The sequence below is a fragment of the Hyaena hyaena genome, unplaced genomic scaffold, assembly GCF_003009895.1.
Source record: "Hyaena hyaena isolate Hyena2069 unplaced genomic scaffold, ASM300989v1 scaffold_1207, whole genome shotgun sequence".
NCBI classification, from domain to species: domain Eukaryota; kingdom Metazoa; phylum Chordata; class Mammalia; order Carnivora; family Hyaenidae; genus Hyaena; species Hyaena hyaena.
In genome coordinates, this window is record NW_024081838.1 from 201143 (window position 1) to 218294 (window position 17152).

General features: G+C 34.6%; 1 protein-coding gene across 1 annotated transcript in view; it reads left to right on the forward strand.

The window, feature by feature from the left end:
- The window catches only part of CPED1 (cadherin like and PC-esterase domain containing 1), a 282813-nt gene that overhangs the window by 126074 nt on the left and 139587 nt on the right, over positions 1 to 17152 (forward strand). The window contains exons 7-11 of the mRNA XM_039222864.1: positions 6940 to 7082; positions 7854 to 7926; positions 9970 to 10137; positions 11203 to 11307; positions 12930 to 13099. Coding sequence (XP_039078795.1) covers positions 6940 to 7082; positions 7854 to 7926; positions 9970 to 10137; positions 11203 to 11307; positions 12930 to 13099 — 659 coding nt within the window. The remainder of the gene's footprint in view (positions 1 to 6939; positions 7083 to 7853; positions 7927 to 9969; positions 10138 to 11202; positions 11308 to 12929; positions 13100 to 17152) is intronic.

A 17152-nucleotide genomic window follows, 5' to 3' on the forward strand; every position in this document is an offset into this window, starting at 1 on the left:
GCTCCTCAAAAAAAAGACCTAACTTTCACCTATCCTTACTATTATGGTGAGGATTGGTTCATGGTGGAAAATTTCTGCAAAACAAAACAAAACAAAACCAAAAGCCCTTCCCTGAAACAAAACTTGAGAAAGTGAAGGATGCTGATATGTAATTACATAATAGACACTACATAACATTTGTTACATATGTAACATATTCTGCAGGACTCAGGTTGTTTTCAGTTTTTAAGAAGATTAAATATTTCATGATAAATCACTATGTGGAGATTTTTCCTATATACTTTGGAGGGAGTGCAAGGAATTAAGTCATGTTGCTATAACTGAACTCTTCCATTTCCCATTTCTCTCTCTGTCTATATATATATATATACACACACTCTTTCATCCATATGTTTTATACATATGAGCATATAATGAGCATATATATATGAGCATATATATATAAGCATATATATATATATGTTTACGTGGACAAGCTTTCTCCATGCTTACATTAAAAGTAATATTAGTACTGATGCCAAACCCTTCTCATTCTAGCCATAAGTGATATTCTCACAATGGATATGTGTTTTCATTGAATAAAAAGAAAATACATCCATCTAAGAGATGCATTTTCATTACAATTTTACTTTTCTTATTTCAGAGATTAATGAATAAGATTTATAATATATTTCTATAGTTCTGACCAATTGTGTACAAGCAATAACTGTAATCATAACTCTGGGAAAGAAAAAATATTTTTAAATTTAGAGCCATATGGTAACTGTAATTTTAAAAACTTAAATGTATAAACACATTTTTCTTATTGAGAATTATAAGATGATGAAAAAATCCTTTTATTTATAAAACATATTACATTGGGATAAAATGCGGAGGTATTTGTATTTCTCTGATACATTGTGAATGTTTTGCAAGTGCCCGGGAGAAAGACTGGTTAGGTTAGAGTCAGACAGGGAGATCTTAGTTAAGTATGTAAAAGGCAAGAAGAATGATAGTATCAGTCAAAAACAATAGACTTAAATTCCAAGGACATTACAAACAGGTACATTTGAATGCATACTTATTCCCCTTTTAATTGGGACAAAGAACATAGAATCTTGGATTTCACGTATTTAAATGAGCACCCTTACTTAGTTCTACCCTTGGATAGAATGGAGTCTGAGCTCTTCTGTGATATTTCGTTTTAAGCATGGATGATGACCTGTAAGGATCATCTTCTAGATTCACTTTGTTTTCATCATTAATTTGCTTCCCCTTCTGGATCATTCCTGTCAGCATTCAAGCTTGCTATGTGATGATTTCCAATCCTAAACAAATGAACAAAAAACCTCAAGAATCAGAGTGTTCATGGATAAAGTAGTGACTAGCAAGAGGTGGAGAAGAGATGGAGACTATTTCCACTGTTTGCAGGAGCTGAGAAATGGAGCAAGGGAGAGGCTATTTTTTGTTTCGTTTCTTTTGCAAATTTTTTAACCATTAAAGAAGTGCCCTTTTGGACTTTGGTGGCACAAAATTAGCCAGTGCTTAATCATGGTTGTTGGAGGGAGTAAGGCTATAAAAACTACAAAATTACTTTAAAATTTTTAAATTGTGGTAATATATACATAACAAAATTTACCATCCTGACCATTTTTAAGTGTACAGTTCAATAGTATTAAATGCATTCACATTGTTGTGCAACCAATCTCTAGAAACTTTTGCAAAACTGAAATTGTATTCCCGTTAAACAGCCCTGCATTTACCCCCTCCCCCAGCCACTGGCAACTGCCATTCTGTTTTCTGTTTCTATGAATTTGATTACTCTAGATACTTCATGTAAGGGTAGCGGGGCTCATACAGTGTCCTTTCTGACTAGATTATTTCACTTAGCATCATATCCTCAAGGTTCTTCAAGCCATAGTATGTGTCAGAATGTTCTTCCTTTTTAAGGCTGAAATATATTCCATTGTGTATTTTGTTTAGCCTTTCATCCATTTGTGGATACTAGAGTTGCTTCCACGTTTTGGCTATTGTGATAATGCTGCAATGAAAAAGAGTGTGCAAATCTCTTTTCAAGACTCTGCTTTTAATTCTTTCGACCATGTACCTGGTAGTAGAATTACTGGATCATATGGTACTTTTGTTTTTTATTTTATGAGGAACTTCCATACTGCATCATTTAACATTTCCACCAACAATGTCCAAGGGTTCTGATTTCTTCACATTCTTTCCCACACTTATCATTTTGTTTTTGTTTTGTTTTGTTTTTAGTAGTTGCCATCCCAATTGATGTGAGGTAATATTTCATTGTGTTTTTGATTTGTATTTCCCTAAACATTAGTTATATGGAACATCTTTTCATATGCTTTTTGGTGCAGAATGATTTTAAGTGGTGATACTCTTCTTCTTACTGAAACGATGAAAATTTCTCTCTCCTGCAATAATACTTAGAGAAATTCTAAGAAACATTGTACCTTACCTAGTAAGGTACAATGCTGTTAAACACTACTCAAAGTTCAAGATACCAAAATATCAGTATCTGCTATAGTTTCCCAGCTAGTCAAGAACATGGCTTAAAAGAAAAACTTCTAATATTGGTTAATCTTTCATCTTTTGTTTTAACTCTTAGATTAAATTTTCTTATCTTCAAAAATCCTCTTGAACAGCTGTAAGCTTCTATTTTTCAAAGGTTTTATTACAAGTCACCAGAAAAATGCACATCCTCCCTCTCTCATGAGATGGAAATAAGAGATAAACATGCCCAAAGGAGAAAAATTATTTTATCCAGAAGCTCCAGTAAATTATTTCTCTTAGCAAAGTCTCTTTGGTTTCTGTAATGTTATACTTCACTTTATTCACTCAATATCTACTCCACTAGGTACTACCCACTCAAAGATAAAATGATTCAGTTTCTGCCCTAACAGATTTCACAGTCTAGTGGTAAGAACAGACAAGAAAGTCAGCAAGTTTGACACAGAATGACATGTATTGTCATTGAGAGCAATTTGCCCAAGGTCTTGTGGGAAGATAAATGGATTAATTAATCACCTGAAGCCCAAGATTTGGCATGGGAAGGGTTGTCAGAAATGGGGAAAGGGAAATGAGGTGAATAGAAGGGCTCCTTAGAAGTATTTTAGATATCAAAGATGTGATGGAAATTTTCCTACAAATATTTTCAAGCTGATTTTTAGTTCCCCTGGTCCTTCCACTTTTAATACATAATTTTGATCCATCTGTGTATATTTAAATTATCTTTTTAAAAGTTAATTTATTTAATTTGAGAGAGAGAAGGAAAGAGAGAGAGTGCAGGGGAGGGGCAGAGAGACAGGGGGAGAGAGAATCCTAAGCAGGCTCCACATGTGGAGCCCGATGTGGGTCTCGAACCACAATCCCACAAACTGGAGATCATGACCTGAGCTGAAATCAAGAGTGCAACGCTTACCCAGCTAAGCCACCCAGGTGCTCCACAAGACCTTACAAGGTCATTTTCTATGAAATTTATTTTGCACAAAATTTGTATTTAATTTTTACATTGGAAGAAAATGTAGAGTTTGTAACACAGTTTCATGTCATGTTAAAAGTTTTAAGACGTTCTTTTATTTATTTTTACCTTACTGCCAAGACACTGATTTTCTTGGGATCTTACATTCTCATATTTCTGCATCTCAAAAGCATCCGTTAAAAGTCTTGATCTACTGGGGCACCGGATAACTCATTTGGTTAAGCAGCTGATTTCAGTTCAGATCATGATCTTGTGGTTTGTGAGTTCAAGTTCCAAGTTGGGCTCTGTGCTGACAGCTCAGACCGTGGAGCCTTCATCGAATCCCGTGTCTCCGTTTCTCTCTCTGTGCCCCTTCCCTGCTTGTGCTCGGTCTCTATTTCTCAAAAATGAATAAATGTTCAAATTTTTTTTAAAAAAATCTTGATCTAGAGATGGATAAGTCTCCTTGATATTTGAGTTTATAGCTTCATTATTTTAAACTAGCAATGAAAGTGAAAGCGCTCCTTCGAGTATTTGTTCTTGAGTTAAGAGAGCTCCTGGGTGAAATGTGTCTTTCAAATTCCGATGACGGTGAGTGGTATTAATATCAAATAATTTCAGATTTGACATTGTCTAATGAAATCATTGAGCACAGTTCTTTCTATGTCTGAACATACCGAGATGCACAGAATTCAGTTTGACCAAGGAAATACAATAAGTATAACAAATTACAATAGGACCAGATACACAAAGAAGTCTTCCATTTAGCCTACACGGATTAATTAGTTACAAGAACTGATGGAAGTATTGTTCCCTGTCTGGGTCACTCACTGAAAGTTGATTTTTTTTTAATACCTTTTAAGCACTTGCACAATTCTATTTTCATTTCTGGCATATGTAGTTTGCCACTGTACTAAATAAATAGGCCACTCATCTAGAATTTCCTTTGAACTGAAGGGCTTAGAAATTTGAAATTCGTGCAATGAGACAGAAGGAAATGCACACAGAGACAACAATCTGGAACCGAGCTAACACAGAAGTAAAGCAACTTGCTCCATTTTGAATCGTGCTTTCGGAGCACCACTTCTCTCTCCTGTCCTCATATTTGGATCCTTCAGTTCTACTCTTTCATTTCTATTGAGAGGCATCCCACTGGAGGGGGCCATTCAGCCATCACACCATTTTTATTCGCCCTTTTGAAACATTTCTGTTGAAAGGTTTACCGTATATTTTTTAAATGTTCTGTTTTGGTTGAATATGGTCACATGTGTTTGACTTCTCAGAGGCAGCTTTGAATTTCCACAAATGCATTGTATTATGAGAATCTGGCTTCAACAACAACTCCTTTAAATGGCTGTGGACTTCTCTCATTTTCCTTATTACAAGGAGCGAACATGGGCTGAGTATTGATGGGCTGGGGATGGTGTACCTTTTGTACATTCTCTCATTTAATCTGAGCGATACCTCTGCAAAATAGATACTGTCATTAATCCCAGTTCTCACAATTCAATAGTAATAGGCATAGAGCCAAAGTTAAACTCAAGACTTTTTGCTGCTAGTATTTGTAGTCTGATCACTGTGCTATGTGCCATGACTCCTAACAGTTAGTACTTTCCACATAGTAAAATTCTCACTAAAAAATGTGAATTGAATGGAACTGAATCCATATACTGGCAGCCCATATTCAATGCTCACTGTTACAGACAGACATTAGGAAATAATCTTTTCCCCAGGAGGAAAATAAATACAACCCTAAGACATTAATTTCTAATTATATTTTGCCATGGAAGATATAATCTTATAATCAAACTTACGCATCTTATATGCTACACAAACATTTCCAACTTTCTTAAATTATTAACCTTGACCTTTGTGATAATCAGGAAACATTAAAATAGAAAATGCAGTAATACAATCAATAACTTTCTCTGCATAATCATGCTGAACTGAGCGAAATAAGAGTTATTTTTTATTTGGAAAAACAATATTACTCTGTTTTGACTCAAGGGTGTTAACGTTTTTAGTGTTCGCATTAATATGTTTTCTTTTGATCGTACAATTATTACATTTATTTTCCTTCATGAAATGGAAAAATATCCCAATAGCCAAATGCTAATGACGTGTCCATAGAGTCTGAAAATGTACATCTCATTAGGTTTCTGTTTTTCAGCTGATAAAAGTTTATGAAGTCAGGATTTGTTTCTCTTGGGGGGTTTTACTTGTGTATTTTTAAAGATATATTTACCATTTCCCTCAGGTTGATTGTCTGTCCTTCATTATCATAGCAACAAAAGTTTTCCACTTTGTAGTCTTACACAGCTCAGATAGATCTAGTCTGTTCTTCCAAAAACATGAAGAGAATACCTGCTGCATGTTTTTTAAAAAAATATTTTTTGTTCTTCATCTTTGAGAGATTATGTTTATCCAAAGAAAGTGTATGACTCAATATGAGGTTTGTTTTATGCTTTTTTTGTGTGTGTGTTTTACGCTTTTTAAAAATTTTGACTTGAACTTTGATGTTAAGCGTCCTCAAGACATAGTTTTGTTGTGATCGTTTTAGCACTTAAGCAAATAAAAACAACTGTTTGTGATATCAACAATAGTGTTTCTAAGAAAATATAAGCCTGAACTTTATTCTCCCTTTTTCTAATATTGCCCTACCTTTTCTATCTACATGAAATCTTCCTTAAATGAAAATGTTAAGAGGGAACTGAGACTCTCTTAAATTCTTCATTAGTTGGCTAGGTCTCCCATAGCAAGATGTTGTGAAAAACAACTTTCATGTAGTTATTTTTGTTCTGATATATTCAGAGAAGGGACAGTACTAAAAAGCTTAGATTTGGATTTCAGACCTTAGCATGGCTTTCAAGTACATTTTCTTCTGATTTTTACTGGCAGCTCTCTCGTTGGTAGTGTTTACCCATTTTAGAGAGGATGCAAAACTTCAAAGTGAGTTGTCAGTCCAAGTTCATCTAGTTTGTAGAGTCACAAATTAAACCTGGAAGTTCTGATCACAAGCTCTTGTTAATAGTTCATTTTCACTTTCCATGATTAGATGCCATGACATGAGGAAAAGGGAAACAAACAACTCTAAAGTGATTTAAATTATAAGATGTCATGACACCCTATATTCAATTGAAAGGCTTAAAAATTTTTAATGTGTATAATCTATACATGTTGCACATTGTGTATGAAATATATAGACATTATATATTATATAGGTAATATTCATTATGTAACATAGTTTTAGTATATTATATACCCTATCAGTATATTATATGTAAGATATAAATGTGTGTGTGTACACACCCTATACATATATGCTATATATAGGTTACCAAACTTTCCTATTTAAGGAGTTTTTTTGAACACGACAGGAAGATATAACCTAAAGTAATCTTTCAAACTGGTCACCATGGAAATGATAGACAAATTGAGAGTATTGTTTCAATATTTTTAACCCTTTACTTTGTTCACAGTTGCAAACATTTTTTGAGACATTCCTGACAGTCAGTTCACCTCTTCAGGCTTTTGATAATATGAAGGAAACAATTAGCAAACTCCTCCTAGCAGCTGAAGTATTCAGCGAAACATCTACTCTGGGACCAAAGACCTTCAATAGGTAAAAATAATAATAATAATAATGTTAAAAAAAGAAAAAAATAACTTAAAAATTGTTAGTGAAAATATATCCTAATTATTACAAGTTGGTACTATTTGGGAAATGTTATGTCAGTATATAAATATGAACTTGGAAGCATCTTTTCATGTTTGTAGACCCTAAGCTTCAAAGCATGTTACAGACTTGTTAGTGTCTAAATAAAAGTAACAAGAAATAAAGCACACATAATTTAAATGAATTTTAATTGTATCCCCATTTTAAACTTAGGTATTTCTATCATATGCAGTTTCCCTTGACTAGGTATAATTTTACGTATGGTCCTTATTAACAATATTCAATAGCTACTATCTCTGTATTTCAGCTTACTTCAGTGTAATTTAATGTCCTTTTTCTAGAAAAAAATGTTAAATTTACAGTGCCAACAGAAAGGAGGTGGCTCAGTTAAGCTATATGATGCTTCCTATGTGAATAAGAATGGCTAGCATGTAGGAATAAGAGAGTTTCCGTCTCTGTATTTGCATTTTCATGATGTAACCTCATTGTTTAATGTGTTCTGAATACTTTAGATGTATTTGTATATTCTTTAAGGAACCAAACAAATTCCAATTTAAAAATAAATTGCATGTAATTTTATATTATCCAAGCTACTGCTTTCTTTAATTAGTACATACCTTGAAATTTAACTATAGTAACTGTTAATAATGCATCAAATGATAGAGTAAATGTAGCAAATAGAATATATTTTTTTATTACCTTGTGTTTTTATTTCAGATGCAGATTATGTTTTCAGCTTTTAACTTTTGACATTGGTTACCACAATTTCAGGTACCCTGTTGTGCTCCAGGTGAGTATGCCAGAGGCTTCCTGTGAGCTTCTGCCTTATGCTTAATGATCTGTGTGTGTGTGTGTATGTGTGTGCATGCATGTGTGTGTGCATGTGTGTGTATGTGTGTGGGGGGTGCATGTGTTTGAGTTGTTTGCATTCACAGTAACTAATCAATAAATAGCAACTTGTATTAAAGTTACTACAAGCTTATATTTTACTGGAGTTCAGAAAATGAACTAATGTATGGAGAATCTGTGATTTGAGCGGCAGCCTCAAGGTGGAACAGGCACAGATTTTTCTATGGTTCAACCACTGTTTATGAAATAAAGAGGTAAACATTTGGATAATAGAAAATAGCAGATTACCCAGTTTATTCACTTGAGTTTATAAAAAAAGTAACTCTTATTCTTTATATATATTTAGTTTTCTTTTTTTAATGTTTATTTTTGAGAGAGAGTGGGAGCGGGAGAGGGACAGAGAGAGAAGAAGACAGAGGATCCAAATAGGCTCTGTGCTATCAGTACAGAGCTGGATGAGAGGCTCTAAGCCATGAATGAGGGGCTCCAAGTCACAGACCTTGAGATTATGACCTGAGCAGCAGTCAGATGCTCAATCCACTGAGCCACCCAAGGCACCCCTAGATATTTGGTGTTAAATTGGCCTATATTTTAATTTTAAAAGACAGAAAAAATTTTTAAATAAATGTTTTTTTCTAGTATAAAATATGTGTCAATTGAAGAGTGGTTTCTTTTTGTATTCCTGATTCTTTTACTTCCTTTCGAATTAAATGAACTCATTCAGATAATCTCCAACATATTTTTCATCTAAAATATCCCTTAGTGGCAAGAAGATTAAAAAACATTGATTGCCTGGTGCAGCCCCTCTGGAAAACAGTGTGGAAGTTCCTCAAAAAATTAACAATAGAACTCCCCTAGGACCGAGCAATAGCACTGCTAGGAATTTACCCAAGGGATACAGGAGTGCTGATGCATAGGGCACATGTACCCCAATGTTCATAGCAGCACTCTCAACAATAGCCAAAACATGGAAAGAGCCTAAGTGTCCATCAACTGACAAATGGATCAAGAAGCTGTGGTTTATCTATACAATGGAATACTACATGGCAATGAGAAAGAATGAAATCTGGCCATTTATAGCAATGTGGATGGAACTCGAGGGTGTTATGCTGAGCGAAATAAGTCAGGCAGAGAAGAACCGATACCATATGTTTGCATGTATAGGTGGATTAGGAGGAACTTAATGGAGGACCATGGGGGAGAAGAAGGGGAAAAATAGTTGGGGAGAGGGAGGGAGGCAAACCATGAGAGTCTCTTGAATGCTGAGAACGAACTGAGGGCTTATGGGGGTGGGAGAGAGGGAAGGGGGGTGATGGGCATGGAGGAGGGCACTTGTTGGGATGAGCACTGGGTGTTATATGGAAACCAACTTGACAATAACCTATTTAAGAGATAAAAAAACAAAACCAAGAACAAAAAAAAGCATTGGTTGAATAAGTCTACCAAAAACTTTATTTGGGGATATGGTGTAGGAAGAAGGAAAGAGGAGCAAAATAAAATTATGTGCAACCAAAATTCAACTTCATATTGCATTGATTGCTTTTCAAACTGTTGTACAAGGTGAATGGTTATATATTGTGTGGCTCAGACACTTAGTTGAATAGTTCAAAGACTCATTCATAAAATTTTGAAACTTTATGAATCTACATTAAAAATTTTTCATTATCTCACACACATTAATTAGTGTGTTCTTTAAAATTTATTGTTCAGAAATGTTACATATTATCTTTCATAGACACAAATTCTTCAACAGTAAAGAGTTTCAAAATAAACTATGTGACTTTATAATCCATTAATCTTCTTAGAAAGTTGTATCTTCAAAAGAATGTTACTTATATTTTATAAAACTGTTGACCTCAAAAAGGCCACTAGATGTCAGTTCTGATCTACAATCCAATAGGAATGAATCATGTCTTAGAAGTGATTCGCTGCACTAAAATAAAAGTCAGTGCAAAATATTTGCTGTGCTTTTACTCTTTCACAGGTGCATGAGCATTTAAATTTTCAAGATGATGATAATGTGGATTTTGAGGACCAAAACATACAAGAATTCCTTTTACAAGATACTTTCAATATTCTCTTCTCTAATGAATCTTCACTTCCAATGTTTTATGAGATATTTCAGGGACTTTATACATCAGGTGTTTTTAAGGTAAATGCATATATTTGTAGTACAAATATTTTTTTCAAATCATTCTTTGGAATGTGCCAGTTTATTGTGCAGTTAAGCAAATTGATAATTCACTTGAAACTAACTGATATCCATTATATTACATCTCTTAATATTCTTCTGACATGAAGACTAATATTATTTTATGTCAACTAAGTATGAATGACTGGTTCTGATGCAGTTATGGGTTAAAAGAAAGCAGTTGCTAATTCCCAAGGAATGTTTGTGGATATTATGAATAATACATAGTCTGTGTTGTTTAGAATTCTTTAAGAGGAATAGAGCAAATAAGAGAACTTTTTGGAGGCAAACTAGAATAGCAGTGAATGCTCTAGATTGATACCAAGGGACTAGAGTTATAATCTTAATTTTTAAAGAATTCACATCTGGTAAACATCTTTGCTTAGATTTTGATGATTAGGATGTAGTGCTTCAGAGTAGCATTGGTTAATTTAGAGGCTGCTCTTTCCCTGGGATTTTATTAATTTTTCCCTGTAGTTCCTTGTTTTCCTTCATTAGTGAGTGGATTGTCATTAAAGTCATTAGAACCACTTCACCCAGAAGGAATGGAAAATATTTGCAACTTCTGCTCTCTGGGATGCATCAGGAAAAAAAATAGATGTGGGGGAAAATGGGGTAGGGGGACTGTCTGTTTATCAGAATTCACAAACTCCAAAATTGTAATGTCCCATAGTTAAGATTCACATGTTTATTTGCTGCTCTGGTCTCTGGTACTCTGAAGGCTGAAGGAGACTCTTCCTGTGTTCCCAAATTGTCACACACGTCTACCTTCCTGGGTTCATCTACCCAAGCTTACTACCAAAGCACTGTTGAGCAATTTCATTCAGTTCTTCTTTGTCAAATCTGAATTTTCTTAGAGGCAGACACTGTTGTGACAAGCTGAAGTTACTATGTATTATTTAGCATTAATTAGCTCAGCTGTTTATAGAGTTCGAAGTTTGGTTTTATAAAGTAGGAAGCAATTGGGCTAAACATGGTTTGACTTTGTAACAATTGCTTACGATTTGTTCCCCTCCCCCATTATAGGGTGAAAACTATCAGAAGGAACCAAATCAATGCCTGTCTTTAGAGGAGATGCACTCAATTATGACTTTCATAAAGGAACTTGGGAGTTTGGGGCCATTCCAACTGGTAAAACAAAAAGTGACATTTGATTCCTCATGATTACTGAGATTATAGTAGATCAGCCATAAGCTATTTGATTGTCACTTGGTGAAGATACTTCTTTAAGAACTAGAAATATTTGTAGGTTTCTTTCTTCTTTTCAGAGATCTAAATATTAAAATGAGCAGAATCCATAATCTTTAAGACTTTGCAAATAATACATGGCTTATTCAAGCTAAGACGATACGAGATCAGTTTAGTTGCCAGTATGTGGCAATTCTTAAGAGGAAAATGTCCACATTTTTTAGAGTTTTGCTTTTAGCTTTGGGACATTTATGTTTGACAAAAATTTCTTTCTGCTCATTGTGCCCTTTTTGTTTGCATAAAACTGAATACTACTGAATATAACCACATCTTAGAAAACTACCTAAATCTTAATTTGTTACAAACCTCAAAGAAAGAAAATGTAAATAATTATGATAACTTTTACTTGTTTCAACCTAAAACATCAATGACATTTATTTTCTTTTCTATGTATTTTCTTAGGTTCTGTCAATGTATTGGTCAATATCAAGGTCAATATTAATATAATTTAGTACATGTGCATGTTCAGTATTTGCTTTGTTTCTAGTTCTGTCACTTATCTAGATAGATTACAAAGGATTAATATTTTTCTACCTAAGATTTGTTTATACAAAACATCTTTTAAAACGGCATTTTTAAAAGTCCACTGATAAGTTATTATTAATCTGTATGGATCAAACATTTATTTTTTACTTAAAAGAAAAATGTATTCACATTCTGCTTGTCTGAGTTATAACCAATTTACTAAGTTAAGTAATGAATGTTTGGTACTTGGTTTTATCATTTAGACTCATTTTATTTCCTTTTTTCCAAATTTTTATTTAAGTTCTAGTTAGTAGACAGTACAATATTAGTTTCAGGAGTAGAATTTAATGATTCATCACTTACATGTAAAACAGTTCATCATGATAGACTCATATTTTAGAGGATTCAAAGTAAGCTTTTGCCCCAAAGATAATTTAATTGATGGATTCTTTTAATTTAAACATACACATATCGCATTTTTGACAGTTGGATCAAAACTCTACAAAGATAAAGGGAGAGGTCCCATTCTTCAGGAATTCATAATTTAAGATATTGTGAATGTAGAGAACATTACTTGGTATAGACTGAGGACCTATTTCACAGGAGTGAAGGGCAAATCCTAATTTCCTAACTCTGAGTAGAAAGAGGATAACTAGATTTCCCCCCGTAGGGTTAATATCTCTCACTCTGACAAAGTTCACTTGTAATCCAAAGCGATTTATCCTCATTCTTCCTACTGTCTGACTCAGTCTGTCATTCACCTGTCTCAGGTATCTTTAGGAAGGAGACATCCATTTCCATTCAATGAAAATAGAAAGAAAACTCATTCTATTTAGAGATATGATCAACAAAATTTGTTCCTTATAAAAAGTGACATTCACCTTGACAACTGCACAGAAAACTGTATTATGATACTGACCAGTAGCTTTTAAATTTTTTAAAAATAGCTGAATAAAACAAAAGACTTTTCTAGTATTAATACCTTTTAAGTTATTTTCCATAACTTAGTCTGATATTCTCGTTTTGCTCTTTCTTCTCAGCTCTTCCCATCTACTGCTCCTGGGATTCAATCTTTGATGCATGAATTTTATGATATGGCAAATCCTATAGGGCAACCTGGTTCAGTCCTGACTCAATACTGGTCTCTTTTAAATGTATTTGAACAATTTCAGCTCCTGAATAAAAAGGCGCAGCTACATCCACTGGAATGGTAAGATAGCCACAAATTTGAATTGTGCAATCCAAAAATTCTCCAAAGATTGATTTCAAAAGATTTTGCCTGCATTAAAGAAAGCAACAAAAAGAAATGTGTCCAAAAATTTGTGCTCTGGAAAATAAGCTTCTTTAAAGCATTGAAACCATAACAATTCTAGTGGTCTTCAAACATTGTAATAAGAACATATCCAACAGTTTTTCATACCAACAGGACTTGACTCTAAAAAGTAATGTTTAAAATTAAAAGCTTCAAATTTGTTTCATTCTGTGATATATATCTTGAATTATAGGAGTATCAGACAGAAAGGATTGGGTGACTTCTTTTCTTTTCTTTTCTTTTCTTTTCTTTTCTTTTCTTTTCTTTTCTTTTCTTTTCCTTTCTCTCCTTCCTTCCTTCCTTCCTTCCTTCCTTCCTTCCTTCCTTCCTTCCTTCCTTCCTTCCTTCCTTCTTTCTTTCTTTCTTTCTTTCTTTCTTTCTATCAGTCAGCATGGAGCCCAAGATGGTTTGAACATTTATTTAGGGAGTTTTTGAGGCATGACTTTATCATGGGCAAAATCTACCCAAATTTATAAATGTGTCTGTCCCTGCCAGAAGAATAGAACTTTTCTTTTTTAGAAGGTAGAATCTCAGGGTACCTGGGTGGCTCAGTCAGTTAAGTATCTGACTTCAGCTCAGGTCACGATCTCACAGTCTGTGAGTTCAAGCCCCGTGTCAGACTGCGCTGACAGTGCAGAGCCTGGTGCCTGCTTTGAGTTCTGTGTCTCCCTTTCTCTCTGCCCCTCCCCTGCTCTTTTTCTCTCTCTCAAAAATAAACAAACATTAAAATTAAAAAAAAAAAAAAAAGAAGGTAGAATCTCAGAGAGAAACATTTGGCCTCTCCCTTCTACCTTCATTCTAATGAAAGGCAGTAATGAACAGATGGGAGAAAGGACTGGCCAGGTGAACACATTAACATCTCCTGTAGTTGTTGAAAATGGACAGTGCCTAACACACTGGCTAAGTCTGCTTTTCTTTTATATGATGGAATTCAGGGAATATTTGACTTTTCTCCTGCCAGGAAAACAGAAGCAAACCTAAAACCTCCTAGGGAGATGAAAGACAAAATGGCCAGGCCATAACCATTTATGTCTCTTGCAGTTACCCTCAGGAAGGAATGGCTTCGGTTCTCCTGAAGGGTGCTTCATTTCCCTCTGCCTCAGGAGATAATGAAAGCAGGTCCACAAGTTTTATTTTTTAATTAAAAAATATAATAATCATATATTTGATGAATTCTTGGGACATTTCCCAGAATCAGAACTCACTTTAATTGTCACAACTTTAAAGTTGGCCTAATTCCCTTGATGCTCAGAAGTAGTAAGTCTGACGGAAGGTTTTATTTGTTTGTTTGAAAAGTAGATTTTAAACAATAGAGCTTAGTGTTTCTTTGCACTCAAGAAATCAGAGTCTGTTTCATTCATCACTATCAGTGGGGAAGAGCAGACTTGATTTAGGTACCATTTTTAACTTTGACAACATTCCCTTGAGAGATGCAAGCATTGGAAAGTTTGCTTCCTAGCAAGTTTTTCGCAAGCTCTACAGAGAGTGTAATGTTAAGTAAGGGGCTTATCTTAAATCTAACCCTAACCCTAACCCTAACCTTAACCCTGATACCCCTTAAATAAGAGAATTCATTAGTGGTCAGTGTTAAAAGTGATCAGTGTATGCATAGGAGCACATGTACCCCAATGTTCATAGCAGCACTCTCCACAATAGCTAAAACATGGAAAGAGCCTAAGTGTCCATCAACAGATGAATGGATCAAGAAGATGTGGTTTATCTATACCATGGAATACTACATGGCAATGAGAAACAATGAAATCTGGCCATGTGTAGCAACATGGATGGACCTTGAGGGTATTTATGCTGAGCGAAATAAGTCAGGCAGAGAAGGACAAATATCATATGTTTGCACGTATAGGAGGATTAGGAGGAACTTGATGGAGGAACAAGGGGGAGAAGAAGGGCGGAAATGGTGGGGGAAAGGGAGAGAGGCAAACCATGAGAGACTCTTGATTGCTGACAAAAACTGAGGACTGATGGATGTGGGGAGGAGGAGGGATGGGCATGGAGGAGGGCACTTGTGGGGATGAGCACTGAGTGTTATGTGGAAACTAATTTGACAATAAACTATTTGTAAAAAAAGAAGATGAAAAAATAAAAAATAAAAAAATAAAAGTGATCAGTGTAGAGAGAGTAAGGACTTTTTTGAATCAGACAGATATGGATTCAAATATCCCAACCCTAGAGTTTATTAATTATAGCAGGTAAAGTTTTGACCCCTCTGAGACTCAATCTCCATATCTATAAAATAAGGATTATACTACCTACCACATATTATTTTACAAGAATTATATGAGATAATTGCCACGTACCACATGGTGTCTGCTATGCTGCAGGGCAAGTAGGTAATAAATATTAATATTGATTTTTCATGTTTCTCTACCATCCAAAGGTCACCTTAGGATCTACAATGGAGGAAATTTCTTTCTTTCTTTTATAGGAAAAGTAAGACAAATCCAAAAGATTTATCTAAGTTAACACTGAGAAAATTAAACATCAGATCTTTATCAAAAAGCAATTAGGTAAATCACTCTGAGAGCATTTTAAGAAATAATACTCAATTCTGATTATCTTCAAATTTACCTGGGAGCGTGTTGTAAATTATCATCCATGCTGTATTACAACGGGGACGCATATTATACCCATTTTTCAGATAAGGAAACCAGGCTGAGAAGGTGGGTCATTTGTTCAAGCCACACACCTAAGAGAAATAGAGGAGAGATTAGGACCCTGGCCTCACGTCCATGGTCCAGTGCTTTATTCCAGTTCATCCTGCAGAAGGGAGGTCAGGTTAGTCATTCATAATTGTCTTTATCTGCACAATGGTTACCTCCAGCTTTTTCTATTTCTAGCCAATTTTACATACCTATGCTACCTGTAGGGATTAATGACTTCATGTTTTCTCTTCTTTTTAAGTTAATTTATTTATCTTGAAAGAGAGAGAGAGAGAGAGTAGACATGTGTGCCAGCAGGGGAGGGGCAGAGAGGGGAAGAGAGAGAATCCCAAGCAGGCTCCATGCTATCAGTGCAGGGGTGATGCAGGGCTTGATCTCACAAACCATGAGATCATGACCTGAGCCAAAATCAAGAGTCAGATGCTTAACTGACTGAGCCACCCAGGCACCCCTCATGCTTCCCTTTAAATAAAGATCATTTGCTTAGAGCAACAAGATGAGAAGAGATAAAGTCAGAAAAACAAGAGTTAGAAAAAGTGACAGTTATTTATGTCTATGCCCTGAGGCCTAGAATTCAGAGGTCCCAACCGAATTAGTGTAAATCCAAACAAAATGAAAATTTTGTAATTTTGTTTACTATCAATATTTGTATACTATCTGCTAATTTTCACTTTACTAGAAATAAAGTTCCATGTGTACTTTGCTCTCATCAGATGCTTTCCATGAAAAATCCACACTTTTAAAACAAATAATTTATTCACACAATTGCACAAGGAATGTGCAGGATGCCTAACGTACAAAGCATCTCATTCCATTAAGATAGTAATTCAGTGTATGTGCATTTCAGGGTCGTATCTTTTATGAGCTTCACTTAGAGCTTTTGCTTCCCATGAATTCAGAGCTATTTTTTAATTTTGCCTGGCACCCAATCAACCTTCAACTAAACATATCTAACCTCATGCTTGCTTTATCTGTTTCTTCATTCCTTGGGAGGAAGGAAATATTTTAAAGTAAGTCCTAGACATTATTTTTTTCATCCCTAATTACTTCACTGTATGTATCAAAGAAAAAAAAAGCCTTCACAAAGTAAACTGCAATAAAATTATCACATCTTCCAACATTTACAATATTTTTAATTCCTTGATTCTTTGTAATTTGCTGATGTTTATATTTTGAAGGAACTGAATATGCCTTATTCATCTCTTCTCTACCACAGTGCCCAGCACAATATCTGGGACAATAAATATTTATAAAATGTAATTTAACACAGAGC